General features: G+C 47.4%; 1 protein-coding gene across 1 annotated transcript in view; it reads right to left on the reverse strand.

Annotated features, from left to right (window-relative positions):
- The window catches only part of GPC3 (glypican 3), a 144,564-nt gene that overhangs the window by 49,989 nt on the left and 77,128 nt on the right, over positions 1-17,447 (reverse strand). Inside the window, exons 6-7 of the mRNA XM_029959201.1 lie at positions 9,763-9,896; positions 6,802-6,927 (exon numbers count right to left, since the gene is read on the reverse strand). Coding sequence (XP_029815061.1) covers positions 6,802-6,927; positions 9,763-9,896 — 260 coding nt within the window. The remainder of the gene's footprint in view (positions 1-6,801; positions 6,928-9,762; positions 9,897-17,447) is intronic.

Genomic DNA, 17,447 nt, shown 5'->3' on the forward strand with positions numbered 1-17,447 from the left:
TTAATGAAAACACCAACAATCTGAAGTCTTCTGTGGGGATGGCACAGCTACAGACCCCTCCTCCTCTTTCTCATCCACCAGCCATAAATGCCCAAGTATGCTGTCAAATAAAGGGATTTTCCCCTCCTTTTCTCCCCACCATCCACAAAAGTCTCCTGTGAATGTTTGGTCTTTCCAGTCCAAATGCAGCTTGTTCCAAGCTTTCATTTCAGAGCAAAGAAGGCAAGATGACAAATGCTATTTAAATATATGGCAATGAATTTAAAACGTGTGTTCATCCTACTCTGCCATGCTAGGCTTTGAGATGAGTTACTGCAATGCCTGAAGTGTGATTTAGAGAAAGTAATCATGGAAGTCAAACATAAAGAATTACACCTTTTAGAAAAAGGAAAGTAAGTATGTCATTCAAATAACAATTAATTTATGCCTGCCTTCCAGTTGCAAATTATTTATTCAAACGCAGCTCCACAATTTAAACAGCACAGTATCCCCTGCAGGCTCTTCCTCTACTATGTTCACTGGATCATACTTGTTTGAGAGAGTGCATGGGGGACAAACACAACACAGACTGCTACAAGACAGGACTACAATGCCAGAGAAGAAGTTTCACTGCACAGGAGGTAATAGCTGAGCTCCAAGCTTGCCAGAGCAGCATTCCCAGCACCCACAATCCCACAAAGCTGCTCTGCATTTCAAGACATGACTTACTATATACCATGTGGACTGGTGACACCGAGTCCTCACCACACAGAAGGCAAAAAGATATGAAAAAGGGGAGAAAGGAAAGAAAAGTTTCTCCCCTCACACTCCTGACAGGAACCCAGGTCTTATCTCCAGCTGGTTTTCATGGGTCAGTAAAGGTGGCTGCAGTGGTGAAGTCAACATTTTACTCTCTGGTCCTGATAATTTTTGCTTTAGTGAGACAACCTCCATGTTACATCAGCAGTGCAAGCAGTGGGGCTCAAAAGGCTTGAAAAGCTGTTTCCAATGCACTCATCCTGCCCTGCAGACAGGGTGAAACTCCTAGATGTGCCCATAAGCTGCCAAGAAGAGGTGAAAACTTCTTCCCCTGATAGTTTCCTCTCTAAAGAGAGACTGTCCAGAGGTAACCTGGTCAATCATACCAATTACTCCACTCCCAGCTGCCCTCTTCCATATGGGGTGTGTGTTCCCTTGACAATATGCAGGCATCTGTTACACAGGGGTGCAAGTGGCAGGAGAGAGGTGGGATGTATGGTTCTTGGGTGCCTTCCTGGCCTTCAACATGCACTCATTTGCTTGCTTACAGTGATTCCTTGCAGTCCCTGCAGAGCTCAAAATGCTGCAGTCAATTTACACCACCAGCAGCTCCAAACAAGCTGCTTCAAAAGCAACCGGGAGGATCCAACACTCTCAGTGGGGAGTGTTCTCACCTAACTAAAAAGGAGCCATTTTCTGCTGGATTTCCAAATATCAACACCTTGAAGCCTGGTCCATGACAGCCCTCTCAGATCCTGCTGTATCCGTTCTCTGCCAAGGGAAGCGTCCTTCAGCTGACAGCTTGGTGTTATAAATATGAGGTATCAGGTAATCACCTGGTTCTAGGAGACAGAACTTCAGAGGGGACAGCAAAAACTATAATATTCATAGGAAAACAGTGGGAGTTTGTAGACAACCTGAAGTCTCCTTCCATTCTTATTTCAGTTAAAGTCAAGACAAACAGATTATGGAAAAATGGGCTAAACCTGAGATGAAGCAGCAGGCTTAACAGAGGAAGATTCATGATCTTCATTTCTGAAATATTCTGGAAACAATTATGGCCACTCAATAACCCACAGAATTTGCCTACTATCCTTTCACTGCAGCTTACATTTGCTACAAAGCTGTGTTTTATGAGCTCGAAAAGTTATACAGCCCCCCTCTTTGGGGACTCCATTGTATCAGATATTTTGCAGTGCTGCCAGAAATAACCAAACCCTTCATGAACTAAAGGGTTATTGCTGGCATGGAATTTCCTTTGTTCCAATTACAGAATCTCATTTTTCTGTCTTGCTTCCAATTGTGCTTTCATTGTTTATGATTTGTATGATTAAAACAAACCACGGTACGTTGGCAACAGCAGGGAAATTCGAGACTTCCAGCTCAAAGAAGAGATTTGGCAAGGTGCTAAAAATATATTAATTTTGAATTGGTACAAAGAGAACAAGAGTTATGCTGGTGATTTAGATTAATGTACACATTTGTCTTGAGAAATTTGAAAATGGCAATATCTAACAGTAATGCTTAATGTGCTTACAAGTTTTGCAGTGGGCAGATGTTGCTGTCATTCTATTCAGAACAGCTTGAAAGGAACATACTCGTGTAAGCAGATTATTAAACTCTGAGAATCTAGATTTTAATAGGCTTTTAGTATTAAATGCTGCAAAACCCTGATACTGTATATAAGGCTCAAATCACCTTTGAGATTCCAGTGCCTAGCTCCCATAGGAACTGAGGTGAGTTTTATATCTTAGCACCTACTTGATCTAAGCTGAAGGCTTTAAATGAGCTAATTTTTCAGTCGGGACTCCAGTGATAAGAATCACTCTCTGGTTTTTCCCTACACTGGATGGAGATAAGGGTAAGAGAGGCTGGACAACATCTCACCACCTCACCCCACCAGCATGAGGTCTGGTGAGAGGATGGGGAATGAAGACAAACAGAGGCAAGGAGGGGCACTACAGAATCCCTCGCTTAGGCAGCTTTAAGTAGCTGCACACCCACCCTGTCTACACGCCTGTCTCGGGGAACTGCCTGGAATTGAGCCCAGGAAAGCTGCAAAGAGGTGTACAGGGATGCAAAGAGACAGAGGAAGATCCAGCAGGTCTGGGCCCCAGCTACCACCAACACTCAAGTGCTGTGACCTCTCAACAAGCTCTTTGCAAGTGGTAAAATATGCCATGTATGGCACCTGCTGTGACTCTTTGTGGCATCCATAAAAGCACAGTGTGTTTTTGCACACTAAAAGTGTGAAAAGCAGGGATGTGTTGCCTTTTATTTTTTCTTCCCTCTTTGGCTTATCTTCTTCAACCACACAGCAACAGCACAGCAAAAGACACAGGTATTTCTCTGCCTGACCAGAAAAATCAACCTCCCTTGTACAGTTCTTGCTGTTTGCAAGCCATTATTTCAAGGCACCATGTCCTAAATCCACAATAGGGATGGCAATCAAACTGTTAACTCAAAGATGAAACCTCAGGAAGAGGATGAATTTTTGCCTTTACACTGTCCAACGTGGAGAAGTAAATGACCATAAAGGATCACAAAGTAAGACTCAGTAAAAGAAAATGAGGGATGAATCATATTAAAAAGGCTGGAATACACAAAGCAGGATGAGTGACCCATCAGCAGAGTACATTGCATGGCAGCCTCACCACAAGCCAAGCTGTAGAAAGCTCAGTCAAGTGGGTTCTCAAAGCTCTTCACCTCAGGGGTTTGCAAGGCGCTGCACCAGGCAAGGAGTGCAACCAGTGCATCATAACCTTTCTCCATCGGTGGGAAATCTCAGAGCCAGGGATGAAACGAGAACATAACTCTACAAGCAGAGTTGGACCTACTCTACAAGCAGAGTCTGCACAGGACTGCACAAAAATGGTTTGCTGTGTCAGGAGGAAAGCAGATTAAATACTCCAGCCAGCTGCATTGCACTGGAGCCCCAGACAAACATGGCACCTTCAATCAGGGCAGAGGGAGTTCAGGGCAAGGAGGAAACAGAGGACAGTTCAAGGCTCTAATTGGGAAATGAGACCCAGTGGAAAGGCATTGAGCGTGTCCGGCCTGTGGGGAGGAGGGACATTCTTACTGTCTGCGGATAACAAAGCACTGGCATAAACAGGATAGAGTAAATACTGATTCAGAAAAACCACAAGAGGAGGAGTACAGGGTGCAGAAGGGGCTGTTTGCGTCAAATAACAGGATACACATTGTCGGTATTATTTAGTACTTAAGAGCATTGGCAAGGGGCTGTGAAGTTGCTATTCCAGGCATGACTTAATATGTTATAGGGAAAGGGCTTTGAATAACTAGCAAATTTTGTTGTGACAGAGAGATCAGAAAACAGACAAACCAGTAGGGCCCCTCTTTAACTTAATGAACACTCGGGTACCGCATTAAAGATGTAAGAGGTAAATAACCACAAAGCCTACAGGAACACCACCAAATCCTAGACATGTCCATATGGATGCTCACACCAACACTGCAACGCTCAAGCAGTTTTATCCATCATCTGCACAGCACCAGACATTGAAACACATGGAAACACACCATCTAGCCAAAACATTGCTCTCCCCTGGTCTTCACCTGATGCTGCAAAACTTTCAGCAGCTTTGGCAGGTATTTCTAATCAATCCAGGAACCTCCTGCCCTGCTGTGTTGTCCCTCCCAACACACATCAGGTTGGCTGAAGCCCTCCATGAGGACCAGGGCTTGTGAACATGAGGCTGCTCCTGTCTGTCCATAGAGGGAGGGCCTCATCCACTCAGTCTTCCAGGTCTGGTGGCCTGAAGCAGAGCCTGACTATATCACCACTGTCCCTGCCTGCCCTCCTTTTAATCCTGACCCAGTCAGCCCCTCATCCATTCCCAGAAACTCCATGTGCTCTAGTTGGTCACTCACATAGAGGGTGACACCCACTCGTCATCTACCCTGCCTGTCCTTCCTAAAGAACTTGTATCCCTCCCTTCCAACACTCCAGTCATAGGAGCCATCCTACCACACCTCTGCCACCCTTCTTTCTGGGAACCACTACACGTGTGGGGCAACTAGCCAGCCAGCACCCTGAAATTAATACTAGGTATTAAAAACACACCAAATTTCTTACAAAAAGTGGTAACATGGAGTCTGATGACCAACAAGCCCTCACCAGTCCAGCAGGAGAATTGCTGCAGCCAAGCCAGAAACGCTCCAGCACATAGCACACATTCTCAGAGCTGCTTGCATGAGAGCTCCCACACCATGAACAGCTGCTTGGCTCCCTCTTGGGGAAAACACTGAAATAAAGGAACTGGCAGTTTGGGGTACTCGAGCACCATTACCTTAAATGCTCCTGATTTTCAGGAATCCTCCCAGACTCTCGGAAACAGATGCTAGGCTGGGAAGTCCAAGCACGTGAAGCAGTCAGTTTTGACTCAGCATGAAGCAATGCAATTTGCTTTAGAGATCATTTTAACTACGCATTTGCTTCTATTTGAAACGTTCCACAAATGGGTCCTGGGAGAGGAGCTCCCTGGACCATTACCTTAGCTCAGCTTTATTTAGCTGAGTTCTCCCAGTAGTTTCACTGGCAGAAACACTAGCAGGCATGAGACACTTTCTCAGCCCATGGAGCAGAGGGCCACCCTGGGAAGTGTTACAGCTGCAGATGCTAAAAACACAAGGTGGGAACTTACATTTGAGGGAGGATCTGGACTCAGCATCTTTCCATTGCTACCATTTCACCCAGCTGTGGTATCAGCAGGACCTGGACCAGGGCCACTGGCCATGGCTCCAGCGAACTGTCATAAGAAAAGATCTCACCCTAGGTCTTCCTCTCCAGAGTTGCAGTGTTTATAGCTCTGCTTGAGAAGTTCTAATTAACAGTCAGTGAGACAATATTGAAATAACCTTTTTTTTCCAGCTGAACTTCTCAGTTAGGCATGGAAACACGAGATTTTCCAGAAATAGGTACCAATAGAGGACACATTTTTCCTTAGGCAACATAAGTACATTTCATTAAGCGTGTGATCTTAGATGCTTGAGTCATTTTTTTTCAAAATAGAGTTTGACGCTATTTTGGTCTATTCTGTGTTTCAGGTCAGTATTGCAAGTACATGCTAATTACCACCTGAGGTTACTGATCAAGAAGTCATAATTAATATCTCAACATTTCACCACTTCTTGATTTTATTTCTATTTCTTCCCTTATGCAAACTACTTAATAGCAAAGGATGCTTTGCAAAGTAAGGTGATTAGAGGAGATTTATGTATAATTATAAAAAACATTTCCAAGTTCTATTTCCACATTATTTAACATTCCCGAGGGGCATTTTTTGCAAGAGAAATTTCCATTTCTATTAACACTTCTTTCCCTTTTATGCTATGAATTCTGCATTTGCCTGTCTCCATTAATCTCATCCTCAGAACAGTGAGTGGGGCAGGGAAAAGTGGCCAGGGCATGAGCTGGACCTTGGTGTGAATGGTTCAGTCCAAAGAGGACAGCCAGGACTTGGTGGTGGGAAGACAGTCAGATGGCAGCAGCTGCACCACCAGAGCTCAGTGGTCCTGACTTCCTTCAGCACTGAGACATGGCAAGGAGAAACTCAACAAGGTGGTCTTCCTTGTCCCTCCCTGGGTGGTGCAGGGGATGCCAAACACGCTGCCCTGCTACCACTGCATGGAGCCAGGCTGGAGACACCCCTGCCCCAGGCTGTGCATGGTGGCAATGCCTTCATTGGCTGCTCCAGAGGAGCCATCCCTGGCACTGTGGTGCACCCTCCCACGGGAGCATGGCTGTGTCAAGCTGCTGCTGCTCTCCTGTCTCTGGCCCACCACTGCCAATCCACCTGACCTAAGCCAGTCAGGGATGCAGGGTTTTCACTGAGCAGAAAACTCAGCGGAGGGCAGCACACGACCACTTCTCTCCATGAAGACTTTGCACATCCATCTGAGCTGCAGCACAGCTGGACGCTTGCTCTGCACAAGGTTCTTAAGGGAGTGAGTAGTGTCCTGGTCACAGACTGCTCAGGCACCAGGTTAGGAAAAGATAAGCAGTGATGGGGAGAGGGAGGAAAGGGAGATGTGACTCACCTCTCCACAACTTCTTGTCCATTCCAGCAAAGGGTGTCATTCTGAACAGCAGAGCTGTGGTTGCAGATGTACTCTGGCAAGCTGCTGTAAAAACTGCTGTGAGACTTCAGCTTCGCAATGAGCTCCCTGGAAGAAAGGGGGGGAAAATGATGCTCAGTTAAAAGAGGAAGAGAAGATGGGGTTGGTGCATTTTAACCAGTGAAAGTAATCACACAAACACAAGAAGAAAGCAGCTGAGTGAAAATAAAGCATTAAGCATCAGTTTTATTTCTGACCTCAAGTAGCTCTTTGCACTGTCCCCTGATGTTAGTCAGTCAAAGGTTGAATCTGTGTTTTCTAGGGCAAAATCTGCTGGTGATGGGGAGGGATACTGGGGCAGCAGAACCTCGGACCAACCATGCTGCAGGCAAAAGCCAGACACAGTCTCTGCACTCTTCTGGCTCCTAAGGAAAGGTGCCACTGGCTGAGGCCATGAATACATGGGGTACATCTGAGCAGCAAGTGCTCAGGCTGCCAGCAGTCCTCTCCACTTGGCAGAATGCAATAGAGGCCCTTTAGAGACTTTGCCTGACGTTGGCCATCCAGCATCCCTGCAAAGGCAAGTAGCATTTCTGATGGCAGACCAGAGCAGGCACTCTCAGCACAAACCTGTACACACAGGTAACGCTGTGTCTCATGCTGCACCACCAAAACTACACGATTTCAAGGTGTACACTGGGTTGGACATAGGGTCACAGTTGGCATTCAAAGGGGCAGGTTACATTCACCAAAATGGTTCTGCCCCAGGAAGGCAGAAAGAGCCACAGGAGCAGTGCTTGCACCAGGCAGAGAGGATCTGAATCAGGCTGCACCCTGACCCTGCACCCTCCCTTGCCAGCACCAAGGACCTTTGTCCCCAGCTAGTCACCTTCAGCAGTGGTCCAGAGGTGCTAGGACACAGGCTGACCCCAGGGACTCTGACAGATGCCAGAAAGGGGACAGGGGCTGTGGCAGTGGGATGTAACATCCCCCCAGCCCAGGTCAGTCCTCTTAGGGACACTCAGCAGCTGTCACAAGGAAACACAGTGGATTTAATTAGATAAATGGCACCAAAAGTATGATAATATGAATAGCAGGGACTGGAGGCAGTAAGACTTGGCCTCGCAGTCTCCTTGCTTGGTTTCAGCGTGTTTTCTCCTTTGCCAAAGTTTATTTCTCATCCTCCTTCCTCCCTGGGGGGAGGATGAGGAATCAGCACCTGGAGTGCTTTCAGGGCCATCCCCCGGGTGCCGCAGTGGGGGGACCTCCGTGCCCTGCCAGCTGGGGGGAGCTGCCCTGCAAGCTTAGGCAGTTTGGTGTGCAGAGGGGGTGCCCAGCTCCCTCTGTTCCTCTTTGCTTTGGAATTCCGTGGGGTTCCCTCTCCAGCTGAAGCCCTCGACAGCCAGCTGGGGGCAGGCGACACAAGGAGAAGCTGTGAAGGAGCCTGTGCTCTGCGCTGCCTTTTCACAGCCAAGGAGCCTGTTCCTGCCCTGGTGAGACCAGCACAGCCCCCGCTGGTCTCACCAGCAGGCTGTGAGGCAGGCAAAGCTGCAGCCCACGGAGGCCAAAGGCCAGCCAAGTCCTCCCTCTGGCCACCACAGCACATCCTGCACAGGAATTGCAAACACTGACCAGTCTGTCACTGTCCATCACAACGAATAAGGGTTTGTCTGTTGAGTCGAAGCCCCTCCAAAGGGTGGGAATTCAGCCCACAGCCTCCTGCACAGATCAGAGGGGTGCTTCAGATAGTCACCTCCTGCGTGAATCGCCTCCTACATCCATCTCCTGCACTGGCCTTACAGCTGGGCAGGAGGTCCAACCAACACCATTTGGCAAGCCAAAATGAGGCAAGACCTGGGTCTTCAATTAGGCCAAACCCTAAGCAGGACAAGCCTCACTGCCCATTGCACCCAGCTCCTTACATCCCAGGCACTGCCTTGCTCCCCTTCCACAAACCTCGGCAGCACTGTGGAGAGCGGATGGACCAGAACTTTCCTGGGGAGCAGAGTTTCCTGCTGGGCAGGGAGGGGGAGGGAAGGGAGAAACTCCTCTGTATCTGCAGGTATGAGCCCATGTAATTCATCTCAGCAGATTTCATTAGATCCTCAAAAGACATCTCCGTCAGAGCCTGGGCTGTGTAACCCTCCGACGTGTTGAGACAACAGAGGAATGCAAGCCCTGGTGCTGCATCTCCTGGGAACCATATCAAGAATGTGGCCCTGTAAGTTTTTAAAGAGAAATCCATCCAACTTACTCTATATCCCCAGCTTCAAAAATTGCCAAGCTTGCCCGTTTCTCTTCCACAGGGATTTTTCTTGTATTCAAGACAGCAGTAAAGGTACTGCTTATCTTTGGGTGTGCTTTCAGATGCAGGGGATAGATGCTGCTCCCTAACACACCAGCATGAGCCCACCTAATTACAGCTTCTGTGTACAGGGGGAAGGAAGCACAAGGTGCAGTGTCAGCATTGGAGGCACCAGCTTCACTTACAAAATACTCAGTAAAAGGCTGTTAACATTTCTGAACTACCATAAAACACTACACAAAAAAACATGAAATGCACCCCCTTTACCTACACACACAGTGTAACACGCAACATTTCAGGTTGGAGAGACCATTTCCACCTGTAGCTGTGAGTGTTTCTGGCACTATAGCAGTACCCAAGAAACCCAGATGAGGCATTTGGTGTATGAACCTGGGTGCCTGGTGGACTGCAAAAAGGAAAACAAAGATGAAAAGCAGGAGGCAGTTTTATAGGTTAAAAAAAGAATGCACTAGGTGAGAAAACCCATGTAGACACCTCGCTGCACTTCAGAGACAAAACCAGGTTTATGGGTAAGGGAAATAAGGAGCTCTCCCATCCACTTCCACAGGGCCATTCCATACAGTGACCACTCCTGCAGCCCATCCAGCAGGCACCACACTCAGCCTGAGTGTTCTCACCTCCTCCTGCTTGACAAAGTTTCTTCTTGCTCGATGTGAGTCACCTTCAGAACCTTCTTGTCAACGAAAAGGTCTTCAGGGTAATTAGCTGATCGAACCTGTCTCTGCTGAGCATGGCCACATAACCGGCTGATCTGGAAAACACAAACACAGCAGTGTGAGGAAGTGTTGGGACTCAAAGAACTCCAGGAAAATAGCCGAGATGCACCCTGGGACCTGCACAGGAGCTGGTCTGTCATCCTGTCATCCCCATCTCGCCCACAGCTCACACACACATCTGAAAGCAAACTGCTGCCCTAAGGATACAACCTGGTTTTTGTACAAATACCTGTCCTGTTGGAAGGAATGCAGGAAGCTTCAGGAGAAATTTTTGGGCATCAAAATGCCCCTGTGTCTATCAAAACCCCTGAGCTGCCTCTGTGACCAGCAAGTCTTCCTGTGTCAGGTTAAACTCATGCTGGCAGGAGGGGTCTAGAGATGTTCCCTGCTCCTTCCTCGCTGAAAGCTGCAGCATCTCAACTCTATGCTCCACCTCTCCTATCAGACTTTTAGGAAACACCTCCCCTCTGAAGGTAAATCCTAAGACTCTGGTTCTTCATCTCGTGGCAGCTCGTCATCTGCACGGGCTGCACTGCAAATACCCAGGGATAAGCATCACATGCATCATTACTAATTAAAAGACCCAGGGCCTAAAATACAGCAAGCATTGTAGCCACAGCCCAGTCATACTGTGGGAGGTCTTGATTAACAGGGCTCTGCTAATGGCACAAATTAGCTCATTAGCATACAGATGATTTGGTAAGTGGCTGCAGCAGCGAGGGAAGGGAGGGAAGGAATCCCAACCACCTCGTTAAAGCTCTCTCGCGTGGCCACCGTCCGGAGACTCACCCAGCAGCGCTGCAGCCGCCTCTGCAATCCTTGCAGCAGGTGGATTTGCAGTCATCTCCCTCTCTGGGACACCACCAAGGGACAACTGTCCCCCCGTGGCACCACTTGCCACTGTGATACTCGCTTTTTGACTCACCCTGTGCTGTTCTGCAGAACTCATCCATGCTGGGTTGTGAAGGGAGTTTGGCTGATTATTGGGACCACAAAGGCACCACAGCTAACACCAACTTCTCTTTCTGTGAGCCTCATCCTACCTCATACATTCAGGTTTGGGACCAACCATACACCCATAAAATGCCTGTTCCTTGCAGAACCTCATTTATCTCCATGCCACACCGAATCAAGGCAGTCAGCTAAACTCCCAGTTAGCTGCACACTGGAGGTTAAAAGCACACCCGCTGCCCAAAGCTACAGGCATCTGATGTGTAAAGAGGAGATTAATTCTGTTCTATTACATCCTGCATTTGGGTGGGCAAATAAATTAGTAATGTCACCTCTTTCATTATCGAGAGCAGCACAGTTTGTTTGCTCAGGCTGCCATACAACAAAGTAAAATAGAAACCTCCTGGGAGATGGGCACTGCAGTTTCTGGTTCACAGCACGGTGGGAATAGATGCTGCCACCAGTCCTTTTGCACCTGCAGTTCCCTCTGCCAAAGCAGCCCCTCCTGCAGCTGCCAAGTGAGCAGTTTCTGCAGCATCCTACCTGTGTTTTTCTCCTCTTCCCTCCCTTGGCTGTGTCTCCTCTCCACCATGCCAAACCCAAGTCTTGCAGAAGAATGTATCAGCCCTACTGCACTCCCTAAATCATGTAACAGGCTTCAAACACGGAGAGAGTCAGAAAAATGACCACATTTTGGGTTATTTTCTTTGCCTTTTGGGCCTTCCTTTAGCGCTCATCCCCCTCTCATAGGATTTGCAGGTAGTCCCCTGAAGCAAGCAGACAGGAATAGGAGGAACACACGGGACAGTAGGAGACCTGGAAAAGGGCATTTGAGACCTGAGACTCCACCGCTGTGGAATGGGTCTGGACATCCCATGCTCTCTGTGCTGGCTGCTGCCAATATCCCTGCAAAGGGCAGGTCAGCAGGAGAGTGTGAGGATGCACAGGGGGGTCTGTGGACTTTTCCCCTCCAGATGTCAGAGTTGAGACCGGCCATGAAACCTCTCCAGGGAAAACACAAGGAACGCAAAAGCTCCAGGACAGCAGATAAAGAGGAAGCAATGCCACAAAGCAGCATCGTTGCACCCTCACTCTGGATGGGCATGTAAAGTAGAGGAGAGAACTGGGAAAAGGTCGGATATTTAAGCTGCCATTTGTGATCACTCCCTTTGATTCTTCCCAGCTCTTTCAAAGGCCCCTCCTTCCCCTTCCAAAGCCTGTCTTTCAGCTGGCAAAGTCTATTGAACTCCGAGAGAAGAGCAAGTCCAGGATCAAGGCTTTTTCCCAAGAATGCAGAGAGGCACTGAATGGGAGGGGAGGATTGGAGCGACAGTGAGAACAATGGCACCACCCTAGAGTGTGTTCAAATGGCAAAGCAGCCGGGCAGACCAGGGCTGCCTCATCTCCCACCCAGCACCAAAGGAACCTCAGCCCCTCTGCTCCCAACTCCTGCACAGGAGCTGCAGCTCAGCTGCATCCTCACAGCCCCACATGGCATCTGGATACCATGGGCTCCTAGAATTATGGGATCATTAAGGTTGGAAAAGACCTGCACAATCATCAAGTCCAACTGTTTATCATCAAGTCCAAGCATTGGTCACTGAGTCCAACCATCCCTCCTGTGAGGGATGAAATCACAAACAAGATTGTGTTAGCTGTAGCATGGGACAGCAGATGAAATCTTCATGGATAAAAGGTAGAAAGTTTGAGCACTGCATCCAAGCTTTTACTTATTTACTTATTCAAGCACCAACTAATCTTTTCAGGAAAAAAACCCAACCTTGCAGCCCATCTTGTGAAGTCACAGTGAAATGGTTGTCACCTTTTAGTCAAACAAAAACCCGGCTGAGATTTGAACTTAAAATAGAGTGAATGCATAAGTAACAGATTGCCTGCTCATTTGCAGGGGCGGCATCCTGTGTGCTTTTGGGGGGAGGGAAGGATTTCACAAACCATCTGCCTGAGTCTGCTGGGCCACAAGCGGTCCTAGGACAACAGCTCAGAAATCCTATTTCCATCTTTCCCTCTTTTTGAGTCCCCACTGCAAGCTCAGGAACACATGAACACCGCTTCCCAGCCTCTTCCTAACCACGGATATTTTCAAGCAAGCTCCAAAAAGTCCAGAAAAATGCCATGCAGAACAGTCAGAGAAGGGACAACATAAGCTCAGGCCTTGGAGAGAAAAAAAGTGTGATGCTTCAGCTCTCCAGGTATCACCTGCTCTGGCAGGAGCAAGGACAGTCAGCTCCACAGCACGGTGGTGTGCCTGCAAGAGGGGCAGCTTATCTGATGGCATGTCCCAAACCAGTGTCAAGCCACAGCAGTTAATACGTAGTTTCCTCCCTTTTTATATTTTGCCACGCAAATATAAAATGCAAAATTCAAAGCCAATTGACAGAACAGAACTGCTGGCTCTTCTCCTCAGGCTCTGCACACTATCAGGGGCATTGTAAATATACACCAGCCCTTATCTAAAGTATAGTCACTGTGAGAGCTGTACAGTCTCTTAAGCCATGTCACAGATCAGGCTGAAGTTTGACACACCAGGCCACAAAAAAAATGCATAAGTAAATCAAAGGGTAGTGTGTATTTTAGGCAACAGGAGTTGGACTTTTTGTTTGTTTTTAAAAGAATCTGCCAGTCCACTGAAAAACTGCAGCAAGGGGACACCAGGCAAGCAAAACCCTCCCAAAGACCTGAGCTTTCACAAGCCCCCAAAGCCACCGATACTGTAACAGCCAAAGCAACATTTCCCTACCCCAGCTCATTAACAAACTCACTAATTACCCAATTTAATTAGCATCCTCCATGCGAGTGTGACCCAGGCCACAAGGGGAACACTTTGCCTTCTGACAACCACTACCCAGTGCCATTTCTTTTATTCCAGCCACAGGGAGGGACCATCCTCACGTCAGGCACAGCTCCCCGGGCACTGCCTGTGGCCAAGGTCCCCGTGCCCGATGGGGAAGCAGCTGGCTCCCAACACCCTGGGGAGTCACACGCCTGTGTAATGGCTCTGCTTTAGAGGGAACATTGATTTGAGAGGAGCACAGGGACAAAGCTAATGGAGTAGCACTATCAGCCCATTTTAACGCTTCCACATTAATTTAAGATAAGAGGTGCCTGAGGACTGCAGGGAACCTGCGGCTGTGTGGGAACGATGCACGGCGAGCAGCCAGGGACCAGGTCTGCCACTGCAGCTGCTTCCAGCTGAGTCGACCACATGGGTGTAAAGCACAATACTGATCCAGTGGATACCTGCAAGCACACGAAAACTGGGATGACTGAGATAAGCTTAACTTATATCGAAGAAATAGTGACCTCAGTACCAGGTTCTGTGCAAGGATCAGAACTTCAGTGCAGCTGATGGAGGGCAGAATCCCCACAGGCACCTCCAGCCTGGCTATGGCAGGACAGCATCGCTGATACCACTAAGGCTACAGATGGAACCTGCTCTGCTGCCCAGGGAGGAGGGAGTGGGGCCACACGGGGCAAAAACATCTTGCCCTGCCCATCAGCAAACAAATCCAGGGGGGCAAAGGATTGGAAAGCAGCACATGGGATTCTCCTGCCAATCTGAGCATCTCTTTTAAAAATAAGAACGTTTTAAAGGTAATTTTCTAGATGATTTAAAAAAAAAAAAACCTAATCAGCTTCCCCTTAGACAAGAAGAGAGTATCAGACACTGCTGGATACCTGCTGCTGCCACTTTTCATTCAGCCCAGGAACTCCACTCTGCTCTAAAGGAGAGCTTGCTGTATTTGACCTTTGCTTAAACTTTATATGGAGTTTCCATTTGTCTTCTCTATGAACTCTTCTACTTATAGATTCATTCTCCAGGAAGAGACGGTATTTTTTTCCCCTCAAGGGGATGGCCTCATTTTTGAAGATTTCCTCCTGCAATCTCCTCTGCTCTCTGGAGTTCACATAAGTCATTTTATACCTATTCACAAGTTTCCTTTGGGAGAAGCCACACATTACACTGAAAAACGATTAACTGTTATAATTGATTTGAACACAGCCTCTAAAAGGGTGATTTGCTACAGTATGCACAGAACATCAAGAGACCATAGAAATCAAGAAAACATGCTGTCTTCAGAGGAACCTGGTGCCCACTAAATGCTGAGCATCCTTGAGTGATACATCCCAGTCTGACCAGTGAGGCTGAAAGCCTCAGTACTGCAGCTGCCTACATTGGTGCTTCTTCCCCAGTTCTTTTAACGACCTACTTCGCTACACATCACAAGTATTATTAGCATTATAAAGATCACATTTGTGCCCTGTTTATCTTCAAAGTCACCATAAAAGTGATCCCGAAGTCTATTACTCAAGTGCTGCTATAGAATTCCGCTTAATTAAATTCTAAAGGGCTTAAACCAAAAATATACATTGCGATGATGTGGGATAGAACATAAACTTTTTAATAGTAGTAACCAAGCACATTTACCATTTCTACAGGTGTAATAAAAATGCTAATATATGTTAATGTTTAGTCTGTGGTTAACGTTTTGTCTTGTTAATTTCCCCAGGGCTTTTATTACTGATTTAAATCTGCCACACTGCCCCAGTGATTGCATCGCCTTCCACAAACGGCACCACGCTCTCAAACGAATGCTGATTAACAGGAGCGAAGAAACATTTGGCTAGGACAAACACTCTTATTATATGCTTCTAATCATTATATACGTTTTGTCAGGAAGATGGGAAAGAGATGATTCCCAGCTCCCTCACTCTTCTCACAGCAGAAAAATATGATCACGGGCATAAAAATGAATTTACAAGCCTTTATTCTAAGAAGCACATCATTATTAACTAAGTAATGATTGTTCTTCTGGTTTCAGGCACTCAAGCAGAAAGAACAAACTGAGTATGGTAACACAGATGTCTTCTATGAGCACTTCACTAAAATTCCTCATTAATGGAGTACTAAGTGTTATTAATCAGCTCTATAGTATTACGATCTCCACTATTCAGACTGCAAGGATTACATAAGAGACAGCACCCTAACTCACTCATGCAGAGCAGCAGGAATCGTGGGAAGTGACCTACTCTCCATGCCGAGGAGAAGAGCGTTTAATAATGCATCGCCCTTAAATAATGCAATGCTATAATGTGTAAAATGCACACAAACACTAATGCTTAAAATAACAGAGTGCCTGTCACACCAGTGCCCACGGTGACGCCCAATACATGCTGCAAACACACGCTACAAATGCTCAGAGACCCCTGCAGCCACCAGTCCAGGTTACACCAAAGGCCATCACCACCTGGTTTGAAGATCAGGTCTTCCAACTCTTGCAGACCTCGAAGGCATTATGGAGGTATTTTTAAAAGGAAGTGTAAGTTCATATTTCAGAGAATCATAGAACGGTTTACATTGGAAGGGACCTTTAAGATCATCTAGTTCCAAATCATGATTCCCATCCTTCATGTAGAGCATCACAAGACATTTTGCAGAGGTTCAGTGTCACAGCAGGAACACAGGGCCCAGGAAGGATCGATAGGTGCTCCCTCCTTGGCCTCATTTCTTGTCTGCAAAGACAGCTGTGACCACCAAAGGAGAGAAAAACAAGAGATGGTCAAGATGCAATGGAAGAGGAGCTAACAGCCCAGCTGCCCTTGCACACCCCAGCTGCTGCTCAAGGCCCTCCCCATGCCCCAGTGTGACCCAAGGGATAACTGGGGCTGGTTCTCAGGCCAAGGAACAGGATGTGCTCCCCATGTGTATTGATGTGACAGAGGTGACACAGGAGCTGGAAGGTCTGACGCATCGCATGGTTACACAGTCACTCTACCCCAGAGCCTGCATAAGGGCAGCCCGGCAGGGCAGTGGGGAGCACAGGGGACTTTTAAAAGGTTTCAGTTGATGAAGGTGCCAATTGCTGAAGCTGGATGATTCCCATCTGCACTTTGCTCTGCTGTGCCAGGGTTCAAATGGCTTAAATCAGACAGAGACAAGCGCTGTGTTTCCAGTGGCTGCTCCCGCTAGGACACACCAGCCTGTCCCCAGGAGAACATGATGCCCAGTGTATTGTTCATGTGCTGCAGCACACAAGGCACCTCCACAGTGTCCCACCACCTCCTGACTCCTGCACTGACTCAGCTTCTCCCAGTGCAGGATGCCCTTTCTCTCAAAGGAACCATGACCTCAGCTTGAGTCGAGCCCTTTCAAACCTACACAAAATAATGCAAACAAGATGTTTCTTCTTTCTGGCATCCCCAGCACGGAGCATTTAATCCACCAAAGAAAGCTGCTTTGTGTTTAAGCAAAAGGCTGTTTATTGTTATTTATAGGTAGAGAGGAAGTCAGACTAAATGATCACAGTTGTTCTTTCTGCCTTTATAATCCATGACATATAATTAAAGCACAACTTTTCAAGTTAGCGCTTCCCTCCAGCATTTTGTTAATTCCACATTTAACAAAAAATTTGGTATTTCAGTTTGGATGGTTAGACCAGGCAGCTGGAGCCCCAGCTAGGGCTCAGACCCACCCAGCCAACCAACTGGGAGAGTCAAGAAAAAAGCATTTTTTGCTTAATTTTCAGCATACACTTAAGCAGTTTTCCCAAGTGGAGATATTTCCTGGAACAGGGCCCCATGGCATACTAAAGCACCATTATGGTTTTAAGTTGGAT

Source organism: Manacus vitellinus, unplaced genomic scaffold, assembly GCF_001715985.3.
Source record: "Manacus vitellinus isolate BGI_N305 unplaced genomic scaffold, ASM171598v3 scaffold_19_pilon, whole genome shotgun sequence".
Taxonomy (NCBI): domain Eukaryota; kingdom Metazoa; phylum Chordata; class Aves; order Passeriformes; family Pipridae; genus Manacus; species Manacus vitellinus.